We start from the raw sequence: 18,591 nt of genomic DNA, 5'->3' as shown, positions 1-18,591 counted from the left end.
AGTGGCCCAAATCGAGCACTTCAACTCCCAAGCCGCAACCATCCTCCTTGCCTCCCTAAGCAAGGAGGAATACAACAAAGTACAAGGATTGAAGAACGCCAAGGAGATTTGGGACCTACTCAAGACGGCGCACGAGGGTGATGAACTCACCAAGATCACCAAGCGGGAAACGATCGAGGGGGAGCTCGGTCGCTTCCGTCTTCGCCAAGGGGAGGAGCCACAAGACATGTACAACCGGCTCAAGACCTTGGTGAACCAAGTGCGCAACCTCGGGAGCACAAAATGGGATGACCACGAAGTGGTTAAGGTTATTCTAAGAGCTCTTATTTTCCTTAACCCCACTCAAGTACAATTAATTCGTGGGAATCCTAGATATCCACTAATGACCCCCGAGGAAGTTATCGGGAATTTTGTGAGTTTTGAATGCATGATTAAGGGCTCCAAGAAGATCAACGAGCTTGACGAGCCTTCCACCTCCGAGGCGCAACCAGTGGCCTTCAAGGCAACGGAGGAGAAGAAGGAGGAATCTACACCAAGTAGACAACCAATTGACGCCTCCAAGCTCGACAACGAGGAGATGGCCCTAATCATCAAAAGCTTTCGGCAAATTCTCAAGCAACGGAAGGGGAAGGACTACAAACCCCGTTCCAAGAAGGTTTGCTACAAGTGTGGTAAGCCCGGTCACTTCATTGCAAAATGTCCTATGTCTAGTGACAGTGACAGGGGCGACGACAAGAAGGGAAGAAGAAAGGAGAAGAAGAAGTATTACAAGAAGAAGGGCGGCGATGCCCATGTTTGTCGGGAATGGGACTCCGACGAAAGCTCAAGCGACTCCTCCTCCGACGAGGACGCCGCCAACATCGCCGTCACCAAGGGCCTTCTCTTCCCCAACGTCGGCCACAAGTGTCTCATGGCCAAGGACGGCAAAAAGAAGGTAAAATCAAGGCCCTCCACTAAATATGAAACATCTAGTGATGAGGATGATGATAAAAATGAGGAGGATAACTTGCGCATTCTTTTTGCTAACCTTAACATGGAACAAAAGGAAAAATTAAATGAACTAATTAGTGCCATCCATGAAAAGGATGATCTCTTGGACTCCCAAGAGGACTTCCTAATCAAGGAGAATAAGAAACATGTTAAGGTTAAAAATGCTTACACTCTACAAGTTGAAAAATGTGAAAAACTGTCTAGTGAGCTAAGCACTTGCCGTGAGATGATTGACAACCTTAGAAATGAAAATGCTATTTTAAATGCTAAGGTTGATTCACATGTTTGTAATGTTTCAATTCCCAATCTTAGAGATGATAACATTGACTTGCTTGCTAAGATTGATGAATTGAATGCATCTCTTGCTAGCCTTAGATTAGAGAATGAAAATTTAATTGCTAAGGCTAAAGATTTTAATGTTTGCAATGCTACTATTTCCGACCTTAGAACTAAAAATGATATGTTGCATGCTAAGGTTGTTGAACTAAAATCTTGCAAACCCTCTACATCTAATGTTGAGCATATTTCCATTTGTACTAGATGTAGAGATATTAATGTTGATGCTATCCATGATCACCTAGCCTTAATTAAAAAACAAAATGATCACATAGCTCAACTAAATGCTAAGATTAGAGAGCATGACTTAGAAAATGAAAATTTTAAATTGGCTAGAAGCATGCTCTATAATGGGAGACGTCCTGGCATCAAGGATGGCATTGGCTTCCAAAGGGGAGACAATGTCAAACTTAATGCCCCACCTAAAAATTTGTCTAACCTTGTTAAGGGCAAGGCTCCCATGCCTCAGGATAACGAGGGTTACATTTTGTACCCTGCCGGTTATCCCGAGAGCAAAATTAGGAGAATTCACTCTAGGAAGTCTCACTCTGGCCCTAACCATGCTTTTATGTATAAGGGTGAGACATCTAGCTCTAGGCAACCAACCCGTGCCAAGTTGCCTAGAAAGAAAACTCCTAATGCATCAAATGATCATGCCATTTCATTTAAAACTTTTGATGCATCTTATGTGCTTACTAGCAAATCCGGCAAGGTAGTTGCCAAATTTGTTGGGGGCAAGCACAAGGGTTCCAAGACTTGTGTTTGGGTACCCAAAGTTCTCATTTCTAATGCCAAAGGACCCAAAACCGTTTGGGTACCTAAAACAAAGAACTAAACTTGTTTTGTAGGTTTATGCATCCGGGGGCTCAAGTTGGATACTCGACAGTGGGTGCACAAACCATATGACAGGGGAGAAAAAGATGTTCTCCTCATATGAGAAAAACCAAGATCCCCAACGAGCTATCACATTCGGGGATGGAAATCAAGGTTTGGTCAAAGGTTTGGGTAAAATTGCTATATCACCTGACCATACTATTTCCAATGTTTTTCTTGTAGATTCTTTAGATTACAATTTGCTTTCCGTATCCCAATTATGTAAAATGGGCTACAACTGTCTTTTTACTGATACTGGTGTTACTGTCTTTAGAAGAAGTGACGATTCAATAGCTTTTAAGGGAGTGTTAGAGGGTCAGCTATACTTGGTAGATTTTGAAAGAGCTGAACTCGACACTTGCTTAGTTGCTAAGACTAACTTGGGTTGGCTTTGGCACCGCCGACTAGCCCATGTTGGAATGAAGAATCTTCACAAGCTTCTAAAGGGAGAACACATTTTGGGACTAACCAATATTCATTTTGAGAAAGACAGGATTTGTAGCGCATGCCAAGCTGGGAAGCAAGTTGGCATCCATCATCCACACAAAAATGTCATGACTACCGACAGGCCGCTGGAGCTACTACACATGGACTTATTCGGCCCGATCGCTTACATAAGCATCGGCGGTAGTAAGTATTGCCTTGTAATTGTGGATGATTATTCTCGCTTCACTTGGGTATTCTTTTTACAGGAAAAATCTCAAACCCAAGAGACTTTAAAAGGATTCTTGAGACGGGCTCAAAATGAGTTCGGCTTAAGGATCAAGAAAATAAGAAGCGACAATGGGACGGAGTTCAAGAACTCTCAAATTGAAAGCTTCCTTGAGGAGGAGGGCATCAAGCATGAGTTCTCTTCTCCCTACACGCCACAACAAAATGGTGTAGTGGAGAGGAAGAATCGAACTCTATTGGACATGGCAAGAACCATGCTTGATGAGTACAAGACACCGGACCGATTTTGGGCCGAAGCGGTCAACACCGCCTGCTACGCCATCAACCGGTTATATCTTCACCGAATCCTCAAGAAGACATCATATGAACTCCTAACCGGTAAAAAGCCCAACATTTCATATTTTAGAGTTTTTGGTAGCAAATGCTTCATTCTTATTAAAAGAGGTAGAAAATCTAAATTTGCTCCTAAAACTGTAGAAGGTTTTTTACTTGGTTATGACTCAAACACAAGAGCATATAGGGTCTTTAACAAGTCCACTGGACTAGTTGAAGTCTCTTGTGACGTTGTGTTTGATGAAACTAACGGCTCTCAAGTAGAGCAAGTTGATCTTGATGAGATAGGTGAAGAACAGGCTCCATGCATCGCGCTAAGGAACATGTCCATCGGGGATGTGTGTCCTAAGGAATCCGAAGAGCCTCCAAGTACACAAGATCAACCATCCTCCTCCATGCAAGCATCTCCACCAACTCAAAATGAGGATGAGGCTCAAAATGATGAAGAGCAAAATCAAGAAGACGAGCCACCTCAAGATGATAGCAATGATCAAGGGGGAGATACAAATGATCAAGAAAAGGAGGATGAGGAAGAACCAAGACCGCCACACCCAAGAGTCCACCAAGCAATCCAACGAGATCACCCCGTCGACACCATCCTCGGCGACATTCATAAGGGGGTAACTACTCGATCTCGGGTTGCTCACTTTTGTGAACATTACTCTTTTGTTTCCTCTATTGAGCCACACAGGGTAGAGGAAGCTCTCCAAGATTCGGGTTGGGTGGTGGCAATGCAAGAGGAGCTCAACAATTTCACGAGGAACGAGGTATGGCATTTAGTTCCACGTCCTAACCAAAATGTTGTAGGAACCAAATGGGTCTTCCGCAACAAGCAAGATGAGCATGGTGTGGTGACAAGGAACAAAGCTCGACTCGTGGCCAAAGGGTATTCACAAGTCGAAGGTTTGGATTTCGGTGAAACCTATGCACCCGTAGCTAGGCTTGAGTCAATTCGCATATTATTGGCCTATGCTACTTATCATGGCTTTAAGCTCTATCAAATGGACGTGAAAAGTGCCTTCCTCAATGGACCGATCAAGGAAGAGGTCTATGTTGAGCAACCTCCCGGCTTTGAAGACAGTGAGTACCCTAACCATGTCTATAGGCTCTCTAAGGCGCTTTATGGGCTCAAGCAAGCCCCAAGAGCATGGTATGAATGCCTAAGAGATTTCCTTATTGCTAATGGCTTCAAAGTTGGCAAGGCCGATCCTACACTCTTTACTAAAACTCCTGAAAATGACTTGTTTGTATGCCAAATTTATGTTGATGATATTATATTTGGGTCTACTAACGAGTCTACATGTGAAGAGTTTAGTAGGATCATGACACAGAAATTCGAGATGTCGATGATGGGGGAGTTGAAGTATTTTCTAGGATTCCAAGTCAAGCAACTCCAAGAGGGCACCTTCATTTGCCAAACAAAGTACACTCAAGACATTCTAACCAAGTTTGGGATGAAGGATGCCAAACCCATCAAGACACCCATGGGAACTAATGGGCATCTCGACCTCGACACGGGAGGTAAGTCCGTGGATCAAAAGGTATACCGGTCAATGATTGGTTCATTGCTTTATTTATGTGCATCTCGACCGGACATTATGCTTTCCGTTTGCATGTGTGCAAGATTCCAATCCGACCCTAAGGAATCACACCTTACGGCCGTAAAACGAATCTTGAGATATTTGGCTTATACTCCTAAGTTTGGGCTTTGGTACCCTAGGGGATCCACATTTGATTTAATTGGTTATTCGGATGCCGATTGGGCGGGGTGCAAAATTAATAGGAAGAGCACATCAGGGACTTGCCAGTTCTTGGGAAGATCCTTGGTGTCTTGGGCTTCAAAGAAGCAAAATTCGGTCGCTCTTTCCACCGCCGAAGCCGAGTACATTGCCGCAGGACATTGTTGCGCGCAATTGCTTTGGATGAGGCAAACCCTGCGGGACTACGGTTACAAATTAACCAAAGTCCCTTTGCTATGTGATAATGAGAGTGCAATCAAAATGGCCGACAATCCCGTCGAGCATAGCCGCACTAAGCACATAGCCATTCGGTATCATTTTCTTAGGGATCACCAACAAAAGGGGGATATCGAGATTTCTTACATTAATACTAAAGATCAATTAGCCGATATCTTTACCAAGCCACTTGATGAACAATCTTTTACCAGACTTAGGCATGAGCTCAATATTCTTGATTCTAGAAATTTCTTTTGCTAAGCTTGCACACATAGCTCATTTGAATACCTTTGATCATATCTCTTCTATATGCTATGACTAATGTGTTTTCAAGTCTATTTCAAACCAAGTCATAGGTATATTGAAAGGGAATTAGAGTCTTCGGCGAAGACAAAGGCTTCCACTCCGTAACTCATGCTTCGCCATCACTCCGAGCAACTCTCTATTCCTTGGGAGAAATGAGCATAAAAAAAAACGGACTCTATTCTTGGGGGAGAGAGTAAAAGCTCAAAAGCAAAAGGACCGGACCTCGTCTTTGGTATAATCTTAACTCATTTACTTATGACCAAAGGGGAGGAACTTACTTCAAGGGCTCTAATGATTCCGTTTTTGGCGATTCATGCCAAAAAGGGGGAGAAATGAGCCCAAAGCAAAAGGACCGCACCACCACCACCAAATTCAAAAACTTAGTGCTTTCCAAAAGTCTTTATCATTTGGTATCCTATTGTGTTCAAAAGGGGGAGAAAGTAGTATTTCAAAAATGGTATATCAAAACCCTCTTGAACACTAAGAGGTGGATCTCTTTTAGGGGGAGTTTTGTTTAGTCAAAGGAAAAGCATTTGAAACAGGGGGAGGAAATTTCAAATCTTGAAAATGCTTTTGCAAACTCTTATTTATTTACCTTTGACTATTTGCAAAAGATCTATGAAATGGATTTACAAAAAGAATTTGCAAAAACAAAACATGTGGTGCAAACGTGGTCCAAAATGTTAAATAAGAAAGAAACATTCCATGCATATCTTGTAAGTAGTTTTATTGGCTCAATTCCAAGCAACCTTTACACTTACATTATGCAAACTAGTTCAATTATGCACTTCTATATTTGCTTTGGTTTGTGTTGGCATCAATCACCAAAAAGGGGGAGATTGAAAGGGAATTAGGCTTACACCTAGTTCCTATATAATTTTGGTGGTTGAATTGCCCAACACAAATCTTTGGACTAACTAGTTTGCCCAAGTGTATAGATTATACAGGTGTAAAAGGTTCACACTCAGCCAATAAAAAGACCAAGTTTTGGATTCAATAAAGGAGCAAAGGGGCAACCGAGGGCACCCCTGGTCTGGCGCACCGGACTGTCCGGTGTGCCACCGGACAGTGAACAGTACCTGTCCGGTGCACCAGGGGACTCAGACTCCAACTCTTCACTCTCGGGAATTCTCGGTAGCCGGCGCGCTATAATTCACCGGACTGTCCGGTGTGCACCGGACATGTCCGGTGCTCCAAGGAAGCTCGGCCTCCTGAACTCGCCAGCCTCGGGTTCGCGCGGCAGCCGCTCCGCTATAATTCACCGGACTGTCCGGTGTGCACCGGACTGTCCGGTGTGCCAGCGGAGCAACGGCTCCCTGCGGCGCCAACGGCTCCCTGCGGTGCATTAAATGCGCGCGCAGCGCGCGCAGAAGTCAGAATCGCCCATACCGGTGCACCGGACATCAAACAGTACATGTCCGGTGTGCACCGGACACCCAGGCGGGCCCACAAGTCAGAAGCTCCAACGGTCGGAATCCAACGGCAATGGTGACGTGGCAGAGGCACCGGACTGTCCGGTGTGCACCGGACTGTCCGGTGCGCCATCGAACAGAGGCTGCCAGCAACGGTCACTTTTGGTGGTTGGGGCTATAAATACCCCAACCACCCCACCATTCATTGCATCCAAGTTTTCCCATTTTCTTAACCACTTACAAGAGCTAGGCATTCAATTCTAGACACATACAAAGAGATCAAATCCTCTCCAATTCCACTCAAGCCTTTAGTGACTAGCGAGAGAGATTTGCCGTGTTCTTTTGAGCTCTTGCGCTTGGATCGCATTCTTTCTCTCTCTTGTGCTCTTGTGACCAACACTCGATTGTAACCGAGGCAAGAGGCACCGATTGTGTGGTGACCCTTGCGGGGAAGTTTTGTTCCCGGTTGATTGAGAAGAAGGAAAGCTCACTCGGTCCGAGGGACCGTTTGAGAGAGGGAAGGGTTGAAAGAGACCCGGCCTTTGTGGCCTCCTCAACGGGGAGTAGGTTTGCGAGAACCGAACCTCGGTAAAACAAATCCGCGTGTCACTCTCCTTATTTGCTTGCGATTTGTTTTGCGCCCTCTCTCGCGGACTCGTTTATATTTCTAACGCTAACCCGGCTTGTAGTTGTGATTATTTTTGTAAATTTCAGTTTCGCCCTATTCACCCCCCCTCTAGGCGACTATCACTCACACGTCGGGGGGCGCCACCGTTGTTCGTGGGTTAGGGTGTGCCGCCGCTGCTCGGCCCTGCGGGTGTGTCACCGCTTGCCCTCCCACCTCGGGAGTGCTGCCGTCTCTCGCCAGCCTCGGAGCCCTAGGGTCGCCGCCGCTCGCCCGCACCGGGGACCCGCCAGATCTCTCCCTCTGGATCGAGGAGCCACCGCCACCATGCCATCGATCTGGGAACCGTCGCTGCGACTTGGGATCGAGGAACCGCCGCCATCGCATGTCTGGGTCAGGGAGCCACCACCACCGCAACCGTCGGCCAGGGGTCCACCTCCGCGCGCGCTCTCGGGCAACCGCCGCCGTCGCACGCGTCTAGGTGGGCACCATCGCTCGTTGCCTGTGGGTTATTGGTACTGCATTCACACTCCATATGAAGGGCACATTTTCATATCGAGGTATCAGTATCAATCGATGGGTTTACCAGATGCATGTTTCTCACTTGAGATCAAGACTTTAAAGATTGAGAGAGTCTGTCAGCCAGGGTTCCCTGATTTCTACCCTACTTTGGGTTCCTGCCATCCATGTCACAAAGTAGGATATGAAGTGGTAAGCATTTATCACATTGTGTGTTTGCGGATTTTTTATACTAACCTTCGACTTGATTTGCATGTGCTTTGCCTTGCCGCGGCAGTAATTTAGGTGTGTATGTTGTAATTTATATGTTTTACCTTTCCACCTATCATGTGTAGCTTGGATTGTTGTTTGTGTCGTCATCTTGGTTGACAAATTTGCTGAAGTTGAAGGTTTTTAGGATGTCCATATCAACATTGTGTTGTATTATAATACTGTGTTTTTAAGGTCAGGGAGCGCCACCGCTTAACTTGTAATAGTTGTTCTGCGCATTCTTGCGCTACATCACTAGACTCCTTGGTATCCAAGGGAGCCTTTCTTACTGGTGATGTTAGTACATAATCCTTACTTTGATGAGAGGCCTCCATTTCCATGAAAATATTAGGGTTACAAACCATTTAGAGCAAAAAATACCCACCCTTGAGCAATTGATCTAAACTGTGTTCACATATGCCACCTTTCATGTTATCTTTTGTCACTAAAACCGTGGAATGTAAAATTTATCACATCATCTGCAATGAGGTTTCTGATGTTCTAACTTCATGCATCTACAAGACTGAATTCACATCCTGGTTTGGGGTTTCCTGCATGCCATTCTGCAACTAGGTGATGCTTCAGGTCCTTGCGTTGCAAAGTTGTTCCATGTTATCATAGTACCATTTTATCTTGCGTACACTATTTATCTACTGAACTTTAGTTGTTCTATATATTTAGGTTTCTCCTAAGTGTAGTGTAAGATGTAACTTCTATGAGGAGGCTTTAGAGCATCTCAACAATGCCTTAAATTGGTGCCTCAAATTGAAATATGGGGCTGCTCTACGCAGGAAAAACTATTCCAACGATCTCTCATTTTATAAATTTGATCAAAAAATTATAGGGCACCCTCTTCATCATCATCTTCTTCTTCCTCCTCTTAGGCTTGATCATCATCTTCTTCTTCCTCTTCTTCACTTGAGCTTGGAGCCTTATTCTTGCCTTTTCATATTTTTGTGTTCATCACATGCAAAAGCATATGGCTATAAAGAAGTTGGCTTTTCTCCCTGACCCATTTTCCACGATATCTCAAAAGCCGCAATCTTTCCAATCCAATCGTCGGGGTCATTTGGCTCAAGTCCTCAAGATTGTGAAGGATGGTGATGATGCTCCCATATCTTTGTTGTGGTAGAAGGGAGATGGTCTTCCTCACAATGTCCGCATCACCTAGCTTATTTATTCCAATATAGTTGAGCTCATTAATCACAAGATTTAAGCAGGAATACATGTCTCTAACAAGCTCATTTTCTTTCATAGCAAAGGAATTATAGTCATTTAAAACTAGACAATAATTTTGCTCACGGACATTAGATGTTCCATCATGGAGCTCATGCAATTTTAGTCAAATCTCATTAGCAGTTTTCAAGGTAAATACTTAATTGAAAATTTCCATTCTAAGAGATTCATACAAACAATTTTTGGCTCTAGCATTTAAATGATTTTTTTCGTCACTCGTGGTGAGCTTCTTGGGATTCTTGGGTGGTTTCATCCCGTCATGAGTGACTCTCCAAACACCTAGATCAACCGCTTCTAGGTAACAAGCCATTCTAGCACTATAATATGACAAGTTAGTGCCATCGAATTGTGGTGGCCTATGGGTATCCATCCCCTTCCTCTAAAAAGTGTCGGCTCGATTAGCAATTGAAAGTGCATTCATCCCTTTTGTGAGTTTTGGTGATATGGATAACAACACATTTAAAGGTCTAACAAGTTTGCTAAGTGTTGAACAGGAAATTCAGTATGATGAACATACTTGGATAATGTATAATGATCAGTGAATAAAGATTCAACACAAGGTTAAATAACCAATGAGACAATGCAAATGGATATAATATGGTCTCTGTAAGGTGACTTGAAGCCACGATTTAAACTCATATATGGTGAAATGGTACAAGTCATAGGGTTTGATTTGTGTTTGCTTCAAAAGGTGAGACAAAGATGTTTTTGATCCTTATGAAGCAACGCCATGGAGAAATCACACATGAGACACCAATTACTCAAGGAGTTTACTTAATTATATTTTATTTAACTTGAGTATAGAAATCGTCGTACTATTAAGGGGGATCCAAAAAGAAGGTTGATGTTTGCCAAAGCTCAAGCCTTCAAAAGATATTTCAAAAAACCAAAATCCCTTGGACACTCTATGTATGACTATTGTTAGGATTAAGAAACTGTGAGTGTTCCTGTTGAAAAGCAGTTGAACTTCTTCAGCTGTAGTTGAGCTTTTTCAACTACAGTTGAACTTCAACTTCAACTGTGTCTTCAGCTGCAGCTGAGATTTTTCAACTGCAGTTGAACTTCAACTTCAACTGTGTCTTCAGTTACAGTTGAGCTTTTTCAACTGCAGTTGATCTTCAACTTCAACCGTGTCTTCAACTGCAGTTGAGCTTTTTCAACTGCAGTTGAAATTCAACTTCAACTTTGAACCTCTCTGACCATACATCAGTTGAACTTGCCTCTGGGCCAGTTGAACTGGGGTTTTCTCTCCTAAACTTTATGGTCAAGACCATTTGAACTGGTCCCCAGGGGCAGTTCAACTGGTTTATGGGACATATGCTATAACACCCTGAATTTGGGGGTATAAAATTTCTTCTCTAAATTCCTAGCAAATTCAGGTGTTACTCCTTTTCTCACTCCTATAGTTTTTCTTTTCTATTTTCTTTAATAGGACTTTGGGTTAATTATGTGGGAGATGTAGTATTTTCATGAGAATATCAAAACCTAGGGTATATGTGAATGTTTGGATCATGCTGAGCCTAGATTATTTCTTTTTGTTTGATGCACATGTTTGTATTATTTGAATTTGAATTATGGTTGAATTTGATTTGAATTCCATAGAGAAAATAAAAAAAAAGGCATTTAGAAATTCAGGAAAAATGGAAAAGGCAATTTCAGCCCAAGCAGCCCAGCTCGGCTCAGTCGACCGCGCGCGCGCCCGCTCTCCCTGATAGGTGGGACCCGCCTATCAGCGCCAGCCCGCGTCCGCGCGCCCTCCCTCCTTCTCTCCCTCTGCCCGGTGGGGCCATCCTGTCGGCGCCAACTCCCCTCTCGCGCATGCCCCGCCCTCTCAATGTCCCACGGGCCCCGCACATCAGCGCTGATCGGTCGTTCGCTCGCCCGCTCTTGATGGTCTGTGGGCCCCACCTGTCGGACCCATCCCATCCAATTGTCCGCGCGCACGATCCGCGCGCACGCCATTGACTCTGCACCCACGACACACGCCAAGGCCACGCCCGCCCCCACCTCGGCCATTTCTAGCACCCGCACCCCACTCCCTCTTCCCCTCGTCGCTGTCGAGCCCTGACCGTGTCTGTTGCCTCGGTGAGCTTCGCCTCGTCACCAGCGACTTGGGACACTCCTCGGTTCGCTCCCTTCCCCTCTATCTCCCTCGATCCACGCTCACTGACCCTTTCTCCGCGCTGCAGCAGCTCCGCCGCCGTCGACCTGCCCAGATTTAAAACAACCACGACCTACTCTCTCACGTCCGATCCTAATGCAATGACTCAGATCTAATCGCGCGAAAGGATACACGATCATCTAATCACCATCGTCCACTAACGGATCTATGACTCTCAATTCGTCTTCTACCTCCGGTGAACCGCGGAGACGCTGACCGCACAAAGACGGCGACCACACCGTCGAGCGCGCCAGCCGAGTGTAAATCCTTGAATTAGGTCGCGCAACACGTTGTATAGAGTGGTACGAGTACTGGGGAGGGTTGCATATCGAGGCTAACGCTGTGTAGAGCGCTGCCCGCGGAAGCCTGGGATCCGCGGCGATTACCGGAGCTCAGATGAGAAATTCCAGTGTTCCAAAGCTCCCCGCGCCAATCCTCTTGCACGGCCACGACGTCGAATGTATCCCGCGCCCACCGAACACTGGATCAGGGTCCAAGCGGTGCAGAACACCCGTGTCGACGACGGAGGCGGCGTGCTTCCCCTTCTCTCGCGGTTCACGATTGGAGCTAGAGATTCAGTGCTAGGGATAAGGCTTGCGGTGGTTGGCTATACCCTAATGCGCGCTGGTAGGTTTTAACTTGGCGAGGTTGGTGGACAAGTCCGCACGAGGCCATGGATCACGACATGCCGCCGCCATGCGCGGCACGCCCGTTGTGAAGGAACGCCTGACATCCTGGTTCCACAAGTCAGCGCACAAATCCGGGTAAGGAGTGGCGGACAGCGTGTCCCACATGTCGGCGCACGCTCCTGTGGCCGGATAACGGCTTACAGGCGGGCCCCAATGGCAGAGCAAGGAGAGGGTGAGGCTGACTCCCGGGGACCACATGTCGGTGTCGTTTGGCTGTTGGGCCGTGCGCTGGAGTGGTTGATGGGCCGGAACATGGAGATTGAGCCCATACGACATTTTCTATTTTCCCTTTTTCTTTTCTTTTTCCTATTTTGTCTTTTTTTATTTTGAACAAATTTGAATTCTGAATCTTTTTATGAGTTTCACCTTTGAGTCAAATGTACAAATTCATTTCCATAGTGTAAAAATATTATATTTTTATATACTTATTTTTATCCACATAATATTTTCTTTCTTCTCTTTTCTAAATTCTAGAATTTATTTTAAATCTTAAATTCCAATTTAGACATTAATATATTTGTTTTTACATTATTTTTATATTATCACAAAATGCACACAAAATGAAACCTCGGCATGATGCATAATTTAGTGGTATGCCTTTTATTAATCATTTGTTTTTAAATGAGGTGTTCACGTGTGATGGTAAATGAAGATGTCACATATAAATGAAATAATGTCTCCTTTAATATTTTTTTTTACAAATTGGGTATTACAGAGGGAGAAGAGAAAGAAGTGAAATCCAGATGACATGACTGCATAATGTGGTATAGGGAAAAATTGAAGGAGCTGCCGGAGGGAGAAGAGAAGGATGTGAAATCTAGATAAAAAGCGGCAAACGTAGGTATGCCCCTGCCTGCCCCCGCGTCCTCCTCCTCTGGGCGACACGAGCGGCTCCCCATCGACCGCACCCAACTGCACCCACCGCGCCGGTCTTCACCCCCGCCGTCGCTGGAGCGGCTCGCCGGAAGTTCGACGAGCAGCGAGGAGGGCGGCGGCGGGACTGCTCTCTCACTCATTTCCCTCCCTTCTTCCACCCACTCCACTCCTCCCTATTCCTGGAGGTGGCCGCCGACCTGATCCGCCGCTGGGAAGGCTGGATCGGCGGGCGGACTGGCCGGATCTAGGGGCTGGTCGCCGTCCGCCGCTCCTCCCTGTTGGCATGGGCGGATGGCCTTGCGGCCGCGACCATGGTGGCTCGCGCGGCTAGCCCGCGACGGTGGTGCCCGCGCGCTCGCGTGGCCATGGCCGTGGCTGGCCAGCGAAGTTGGCGCCCACACACGTGGCCGACCCGCTGCGGCGGCGGCGTGGCTCACTTGTGCTTGTAGCGTGGTGCCTGGATCGGGGCGTTGGTCGTTGGTGGATCTGCGGCTGCCAGCGGTGCCTTCTGCAGGTGGTGGGTCATGGTCATGGGGCTGGGGGTCGGATCTTGAGCCTCTTCGGCTAGATTTATCTCTCCGCCTCTCGTTTCAGCCTGTGGTGTGGGCAGGGCCTGCTGGCTCTGTGCGTTGAGGCGTGTGGTGGGAGGTCCTCTGGCGAAAGCCATGCTCGCTTGCGGGCGGACAGCGGTGACGCCCGCGGGCGCCACCCCTACCGGGGTGTCGTCTTTGGACCTCTCGCCCCATGCGGGAACCCTCGCCTCGGCCTTCTTGGGGTCTCTCGCTGGTGATCGACCGGTGTTGGGGCTGGTGGGTTGGTGCGTCAGTGGACGATAGAAGGTGACAACACGCGATAGCTTGGCGAGGTGACATCGGCGTGGCTGACCCTTCAGCTTTCTCCTTGGTGCTGGCGATCTACACTGCTCTGCTAGGTCTTCGGAAGAAACTTTGCTTGGTTTGTACTAGGCGGGCGGCGACGACTTTTCGACGTCGTTTCTCCTTCTTGAAGGCGCGGCCCAGATGACCTCCAGTTTGTGTGTTCGTCCGTGTTGTGGAGGCTCTTCGTCACTCCGCTTGGCTCGATGGTGTCCGGGCCTTTGTCGCTTTAGGCGTCTGCTCGCTCTCGGAGTTCGACGTTGTGGATCTTTGCTCGTAGTGAAGAATCGGAGCTGCGTCGTGTGGGTGTGCTGAGGCTGGGCAACGATGGTGCGCCGCGGTCTTATTCCTTGTGTCGGTGTCTGGATGTAAGCGTCGTCGAGTTGCTTTGGCAGTGTGCGGTTTGTCTTGGAAAGTCAGAGCTACTCGTCTCTTGTGTTTGAGCTTGACAACGATAACTCTAGATGTGTTTGTGTGTGGGAACTGTCGTTGTCTAGGTTTTTTGTTAGGGCGTTCGCCGATTTTTCTACTGTGCGCTCTGTGTAGGTTTTGGCCCGATTTTTCTTAAAACTGGATCAATTCCATTTTTCTTAATTGAGAGGCAAAACTTCTATCATTACATTCAAAAAAAAATCTAGATAACACGACTGCATGGCGTGGTTATAGGGAAAAATTGAAGACCGCTACGGACAACCTCAGATTGATGCAGCCAAATGCGCGCGAACGCTGCTGTTGCCGAGCGCGCCAATGCAATAGCTCGCGCAGTAGACGTCCACACCGCGACGCTATTGGCCACCACTCGCTGACGATCCAAGGATCGCAGTAGAAGTGTTGTGCGGTTCTAAAGACAGTAAAAGCATAAGCATTTCAGATATTGCATTCTGAATAGAAAATATCAAGCAAAATGCTTATTGAATAACGATATATAAATTTCCGAGCATGATCGAGCTTGACCTTATTTAAGTAGCATATGTATTCTGTCCATATATTTATTTGTATTCTGTCCATATATATTTATTTGAAATTAAATTCCATTCTAACAATTATAATTTAGACACAAACTAACAAACTAATTAAGTTATATATTTATATACTTAAATTATATGAGATAAATAGTTATATAAAAATTATATGAGAGTTATACACTTTATTTATGCTATGCTATGGAATTCTAATAATCATAATTTAAACAAATACTAATTAAGTTATATGTTTGTATACTTAAATCTAAGAGAGATAATTAAATACTTTATTTATGCTATAAAATAGAAGAGTGTGGTATAAGGGCTTATTTAGTAGGGCTTCGGCTCTGATTTTTCTCTAGAAAAAAGTCAGAGCCTTAACAAACACTTTTTTTTAGAACGACTTATTGTGAAAAGCATCTAAGTTAAGAGTCATTTGTACTACGGAGAAAAAGCTATAAATAATAGCTTCATCGTCGGTTTTAGATGTTAGACTTTAATACAAAGAAATGGCTCTAGCTCTACCATAAGCTGTTTCTGACAAACGGGTTTACGAAATGGCTTATAACAAAAAAAAAGTTGCTTTTCAGGAAAGCAAGAGGTAAAGCTTTTTGGGACAAATCAGAGTCCTGGCAAACGTTGCCAAACGGACCTGGGGCAAGTCAGAGTCATGTCTTGCCCTGGACCTGAGGTATGCTTATATATAAATTTTAAAAATTTCACTCACTTTATAAATTATAAATTTGAGAAGACTTATATATAAAGTTTGAAAAAAAATCGTGAAATATCATATTTTAAAAAATAGTCTGGAAGCAAGCAAGCAAGGCCTTATATATTTGTAAGTTTTAAGTATTCCAATAAGCACGGAGTTTACTTCACATAGGTTTTTATAGATGATACAAAGAAGAGGCGCGGATGAGGAGACGTGCTGTTTTCTGAATTTCCCCATGTTTGATGAGACACGAAAATATTACGATAAGGCACACAAACTCTCAAGCCATACGTTATAAACACACTATATTATGGATAGCTGCACTCGTACGAGATCGCAGTTCACACCGGCCCCGCACGGCCGCACCGGACGGACACACACACCGACCGACAACATTATTCTACTATACTATACACAGATGGACGTGTCTTAAAAGCGGTACAGGGCGGAACCCATACAGGCGACTGAACCCAGAGACTTCCCCGCCAACCACCCAAAGAAGCACTCCATCACGCGAGCTTGGTCTTCTCCTCCGGTGACTTCCCTTTCTCACCTCCGACTGGGACGAGCTCCTCCTCGCCGGCCACGATCCCCTTGGTGTGCTTCGCGAGCCCAACCACCGTCGCGCCCACCGCCTCCAGGACGTCGCCCACTACCGTCGTGTTCTCGTCGCCGCCACCCTGCATCACAGCTGAGCCGTCAGCTACGCATGCACACGCTTGCCCAAATTAAACCAGCAGTCGCGACGTCGAAGACCACCATGGCGTGCACGTACGTACCTTCGCCTTCGTCGTCGAAGCGCCACCGCCGGTCTTGACGGTCCCTGACGCTCTCTCTTTCAACTCCCCTGCCTCCTGCTCAGCGCGCCAAGTGACGTCCTCCGCCTTGTCACCGGCCTGGGCACCGGTGTCTCTCGACCTCTGCGCCATGCCGCCGGCCGCATCCCACGCCGTGTCCTTGGCACGTACGGCGGTATCGCCCGCCTTCTGAACCATGGATACGGCCGTGTCCCTCACCTTGTCCTTGGCCTGTACGGCCGTGTCCGCGGCCTTACGCGCCATGTCGCCGGTGGTGTCCTTGTGCTGTCCGGTGATGTCGCGAGCCTTATTGTCCGCCGTCTGGGACGCCGGTTCCTTGGCCTGCGCGGTTGCGCCACTCCCTGGCTCCTCCACCTCGTCGGCGGCGCGGGCCGCGCGCTCCTTGCCTTGCTCCGCCTTCTCCTTGGCGTACTCCGCCACCTTGCGCGCGGTGTCGGCCGTCACCTCCGTGGCCTTCTGCGCCACCTGCGCGCCCGTGGAGACCGTCGCGTCCTTGGCCTTCACGGCTGCCTGCTGCGTGTACCCGGCCGTCGTCTTTCCCGTTGCCACCGCTGCCTCCTTCGCCTTCTCGGCCGCGGCCTTGGCGTACTCCGCGGCCGTCTCACCGGTGCTCAGCGTCACGTCCTTGCCTTTCACCGCCGCCTGCTTAGCGTACTCTGCTGCCGTCTCCCCGGTGGCCAGCGTCACGTCCTTGGCCTTCACAGCCGCCTGCTTCGCGTACTCCATGGTCGTCCCGGCCGCACCGGCAGTGAGATCCTTCACCTTCGCGGCCGCCTGCTTGGTGTAGTCGGCCGCTTTCCCCGTGGCCTCCTGGGTCTTCTCCTCCGCGGCCTGCGCGCCGCTCGCGCCGGTATCCTTGGCATCGGCGCCCTTGGCCGAGGCGTAGTCCGCCGTGGCGCCAGCCGCGCGCGACGCCGTGTCCTTTACACTCTTTCGTCCCGCGGTCGCGCCGGTCTCCCCGTACTTGTCGTGCTTCGCCGCCGTGTCCTTCACGCCCTGTCCCGCGGCCGCACCGGTCTCCCTGCCTCCGTCGTGCTTCTCCACCGCGGCACGTGCGGCCTCCGCGGTCGAGTTCTTCTGCGCCTCGCTGCCGTGCTTCCCCATCTCGTCCTGCCTTGTTAGATGGCCGTGGACTTGACCACCCTCCTGCTCGTTCTTGGTTTGCTGGTGTGGAGCTGCGCCAGCCGTCGCGTGGGCGGCCGACGCCTTGCCTTCGTGAGCGGCGGCCGGGCTCGTCCCCAGGGCCTTGTTGCACCTCTCCCTGGCATCGGCCGCGGCGTCCGCCAGCCACTGCTGCGGCTCAGAGCCGTGGCTACCGCGGCCGTGGCTCTCCGTCTCCACCTGCTTCACGCTCTCCTGATACGGGACCACAGTGGCGACGGGCGCCTGGGCCACGGTGACAGTCCCGCGCGCCCCGGCGCCGCGCGCCTGCTGGTTGTTGGCCTTGTGGAACCGGTCCTCGGCGGCGCGGATGGCGTCCGCCGACCGCTGCTGCGCCTCGGCGCGGTACTTGCCGATCTCCTCCAGGTTCATCGCCTGGCCTCGGTCGGCCTCCTGGTGGCCCTTGGTGGCCTGCTGCTTCCTGGTTTGCTGCTGTGACGCCATTGTGCGGCGATCGAGCTGGCCGGCGAAGACTGCAGTGGCACTTCGAGAGCTAAGACGAGTAGAGCGTGGCTACTATGCTATTACGAACGGAGGTGTGTGAGCTGATAGTCAGCAGTTGTAATGGCTCGACGCTAGTGGATTGCGGCTTGGTGATGGCCTGCGGATCGCCGGGAGGCTATATAATATTGGCGTTGAGCGGCCGGGTTTGATCGTCGAGGTTGCTGTGGCAGGGGAGCGTGACGCGTGTCAGGATGAGCTGACACGTACGACGGAGCGGATGGGATCGAGGAGCTCGTGGTGCGTCCACGGTTTACAAAACCGTTTTGTATACTAAAACCGTTACCCACCGGTAACGTTTACCGACGGTAAACCGGTAAAAACCGACCG

General features: G+C 48.2%; 1 protein-coding gene and 1 pseudogene across 1 annotated transcript; one reads left to right on the top strand and one right to left on the bottom strand.

Annotated features, from left to right (window-relative positions):
• Positions 1-13,897: 13,897 nt before the first annotated feature.
• On the top strand, positions 13,898-14,728 carry LOC109939788 (uncharacterized; annotated as a pseudogene).
• Positions 14,729-16,061: 1,333 nt separating this feature from the next.
• Positions 16,062-18,365, bottom strand: LOC103626986 (embryonic protein DC-8). The gene is made up of 2 exons (XM_008647343.3): positions 16,561-18,365; positions 16,062-16,461 (listed from the first exon to the last, which is right to left on the bottom strand). Exons 1-2 carry the CDS (start codon positions 18,202-18,204, stop codon positions 16,291-16,293), a joined length of 1,815 nt encoding a protein of 604 aa, XP_008645565.1. The 5' UTR covers positions 18,205-18,365; the 3' UTR covers positions 16,062-16,290.
• Between the last annotated feature and the right edge of the window lie 226 nt (positions 18,366-18,591).

Source organism: Zea mays, chromosome 5 (genome assembly GCF_902167145.1).
Source record: "Zea mays cultivar B73 chromosome 5, Zm-B73-REFERENCE-NAM-5.0, whole genome shotgun sequence".
NCBI classification, from domain to species: domain Eukaryota; kingdom Viridiplantae; phylum Streptophyta; class Magnoliopsida; order Poales; family Poaceae; genus Zea; species Zea mays.
The sequence above is the reverse complement of the archived record's forward strand: the minus strand, read 5'-3'. Positions and strand labels throughout refer to the sequence as shown.

Excerpts from the sequence above, each read along its gene's own strand:
- LOC103626986 (XM_008647343.3), bottom strand. The coding sequence starts at position 18,204 with ATGGCGTCACAGCAGCAAACCAGGAAGCAGCAGGCCACCAAGGGCCAC. Across the intron at positions 16,462-16,560 it reads CTTCGACGACGAAGGCGAAG|GGTGGCGGCGACGAGAACAC; the intron begins GTACGTACGTGC and ends GCTGTGATGCAG.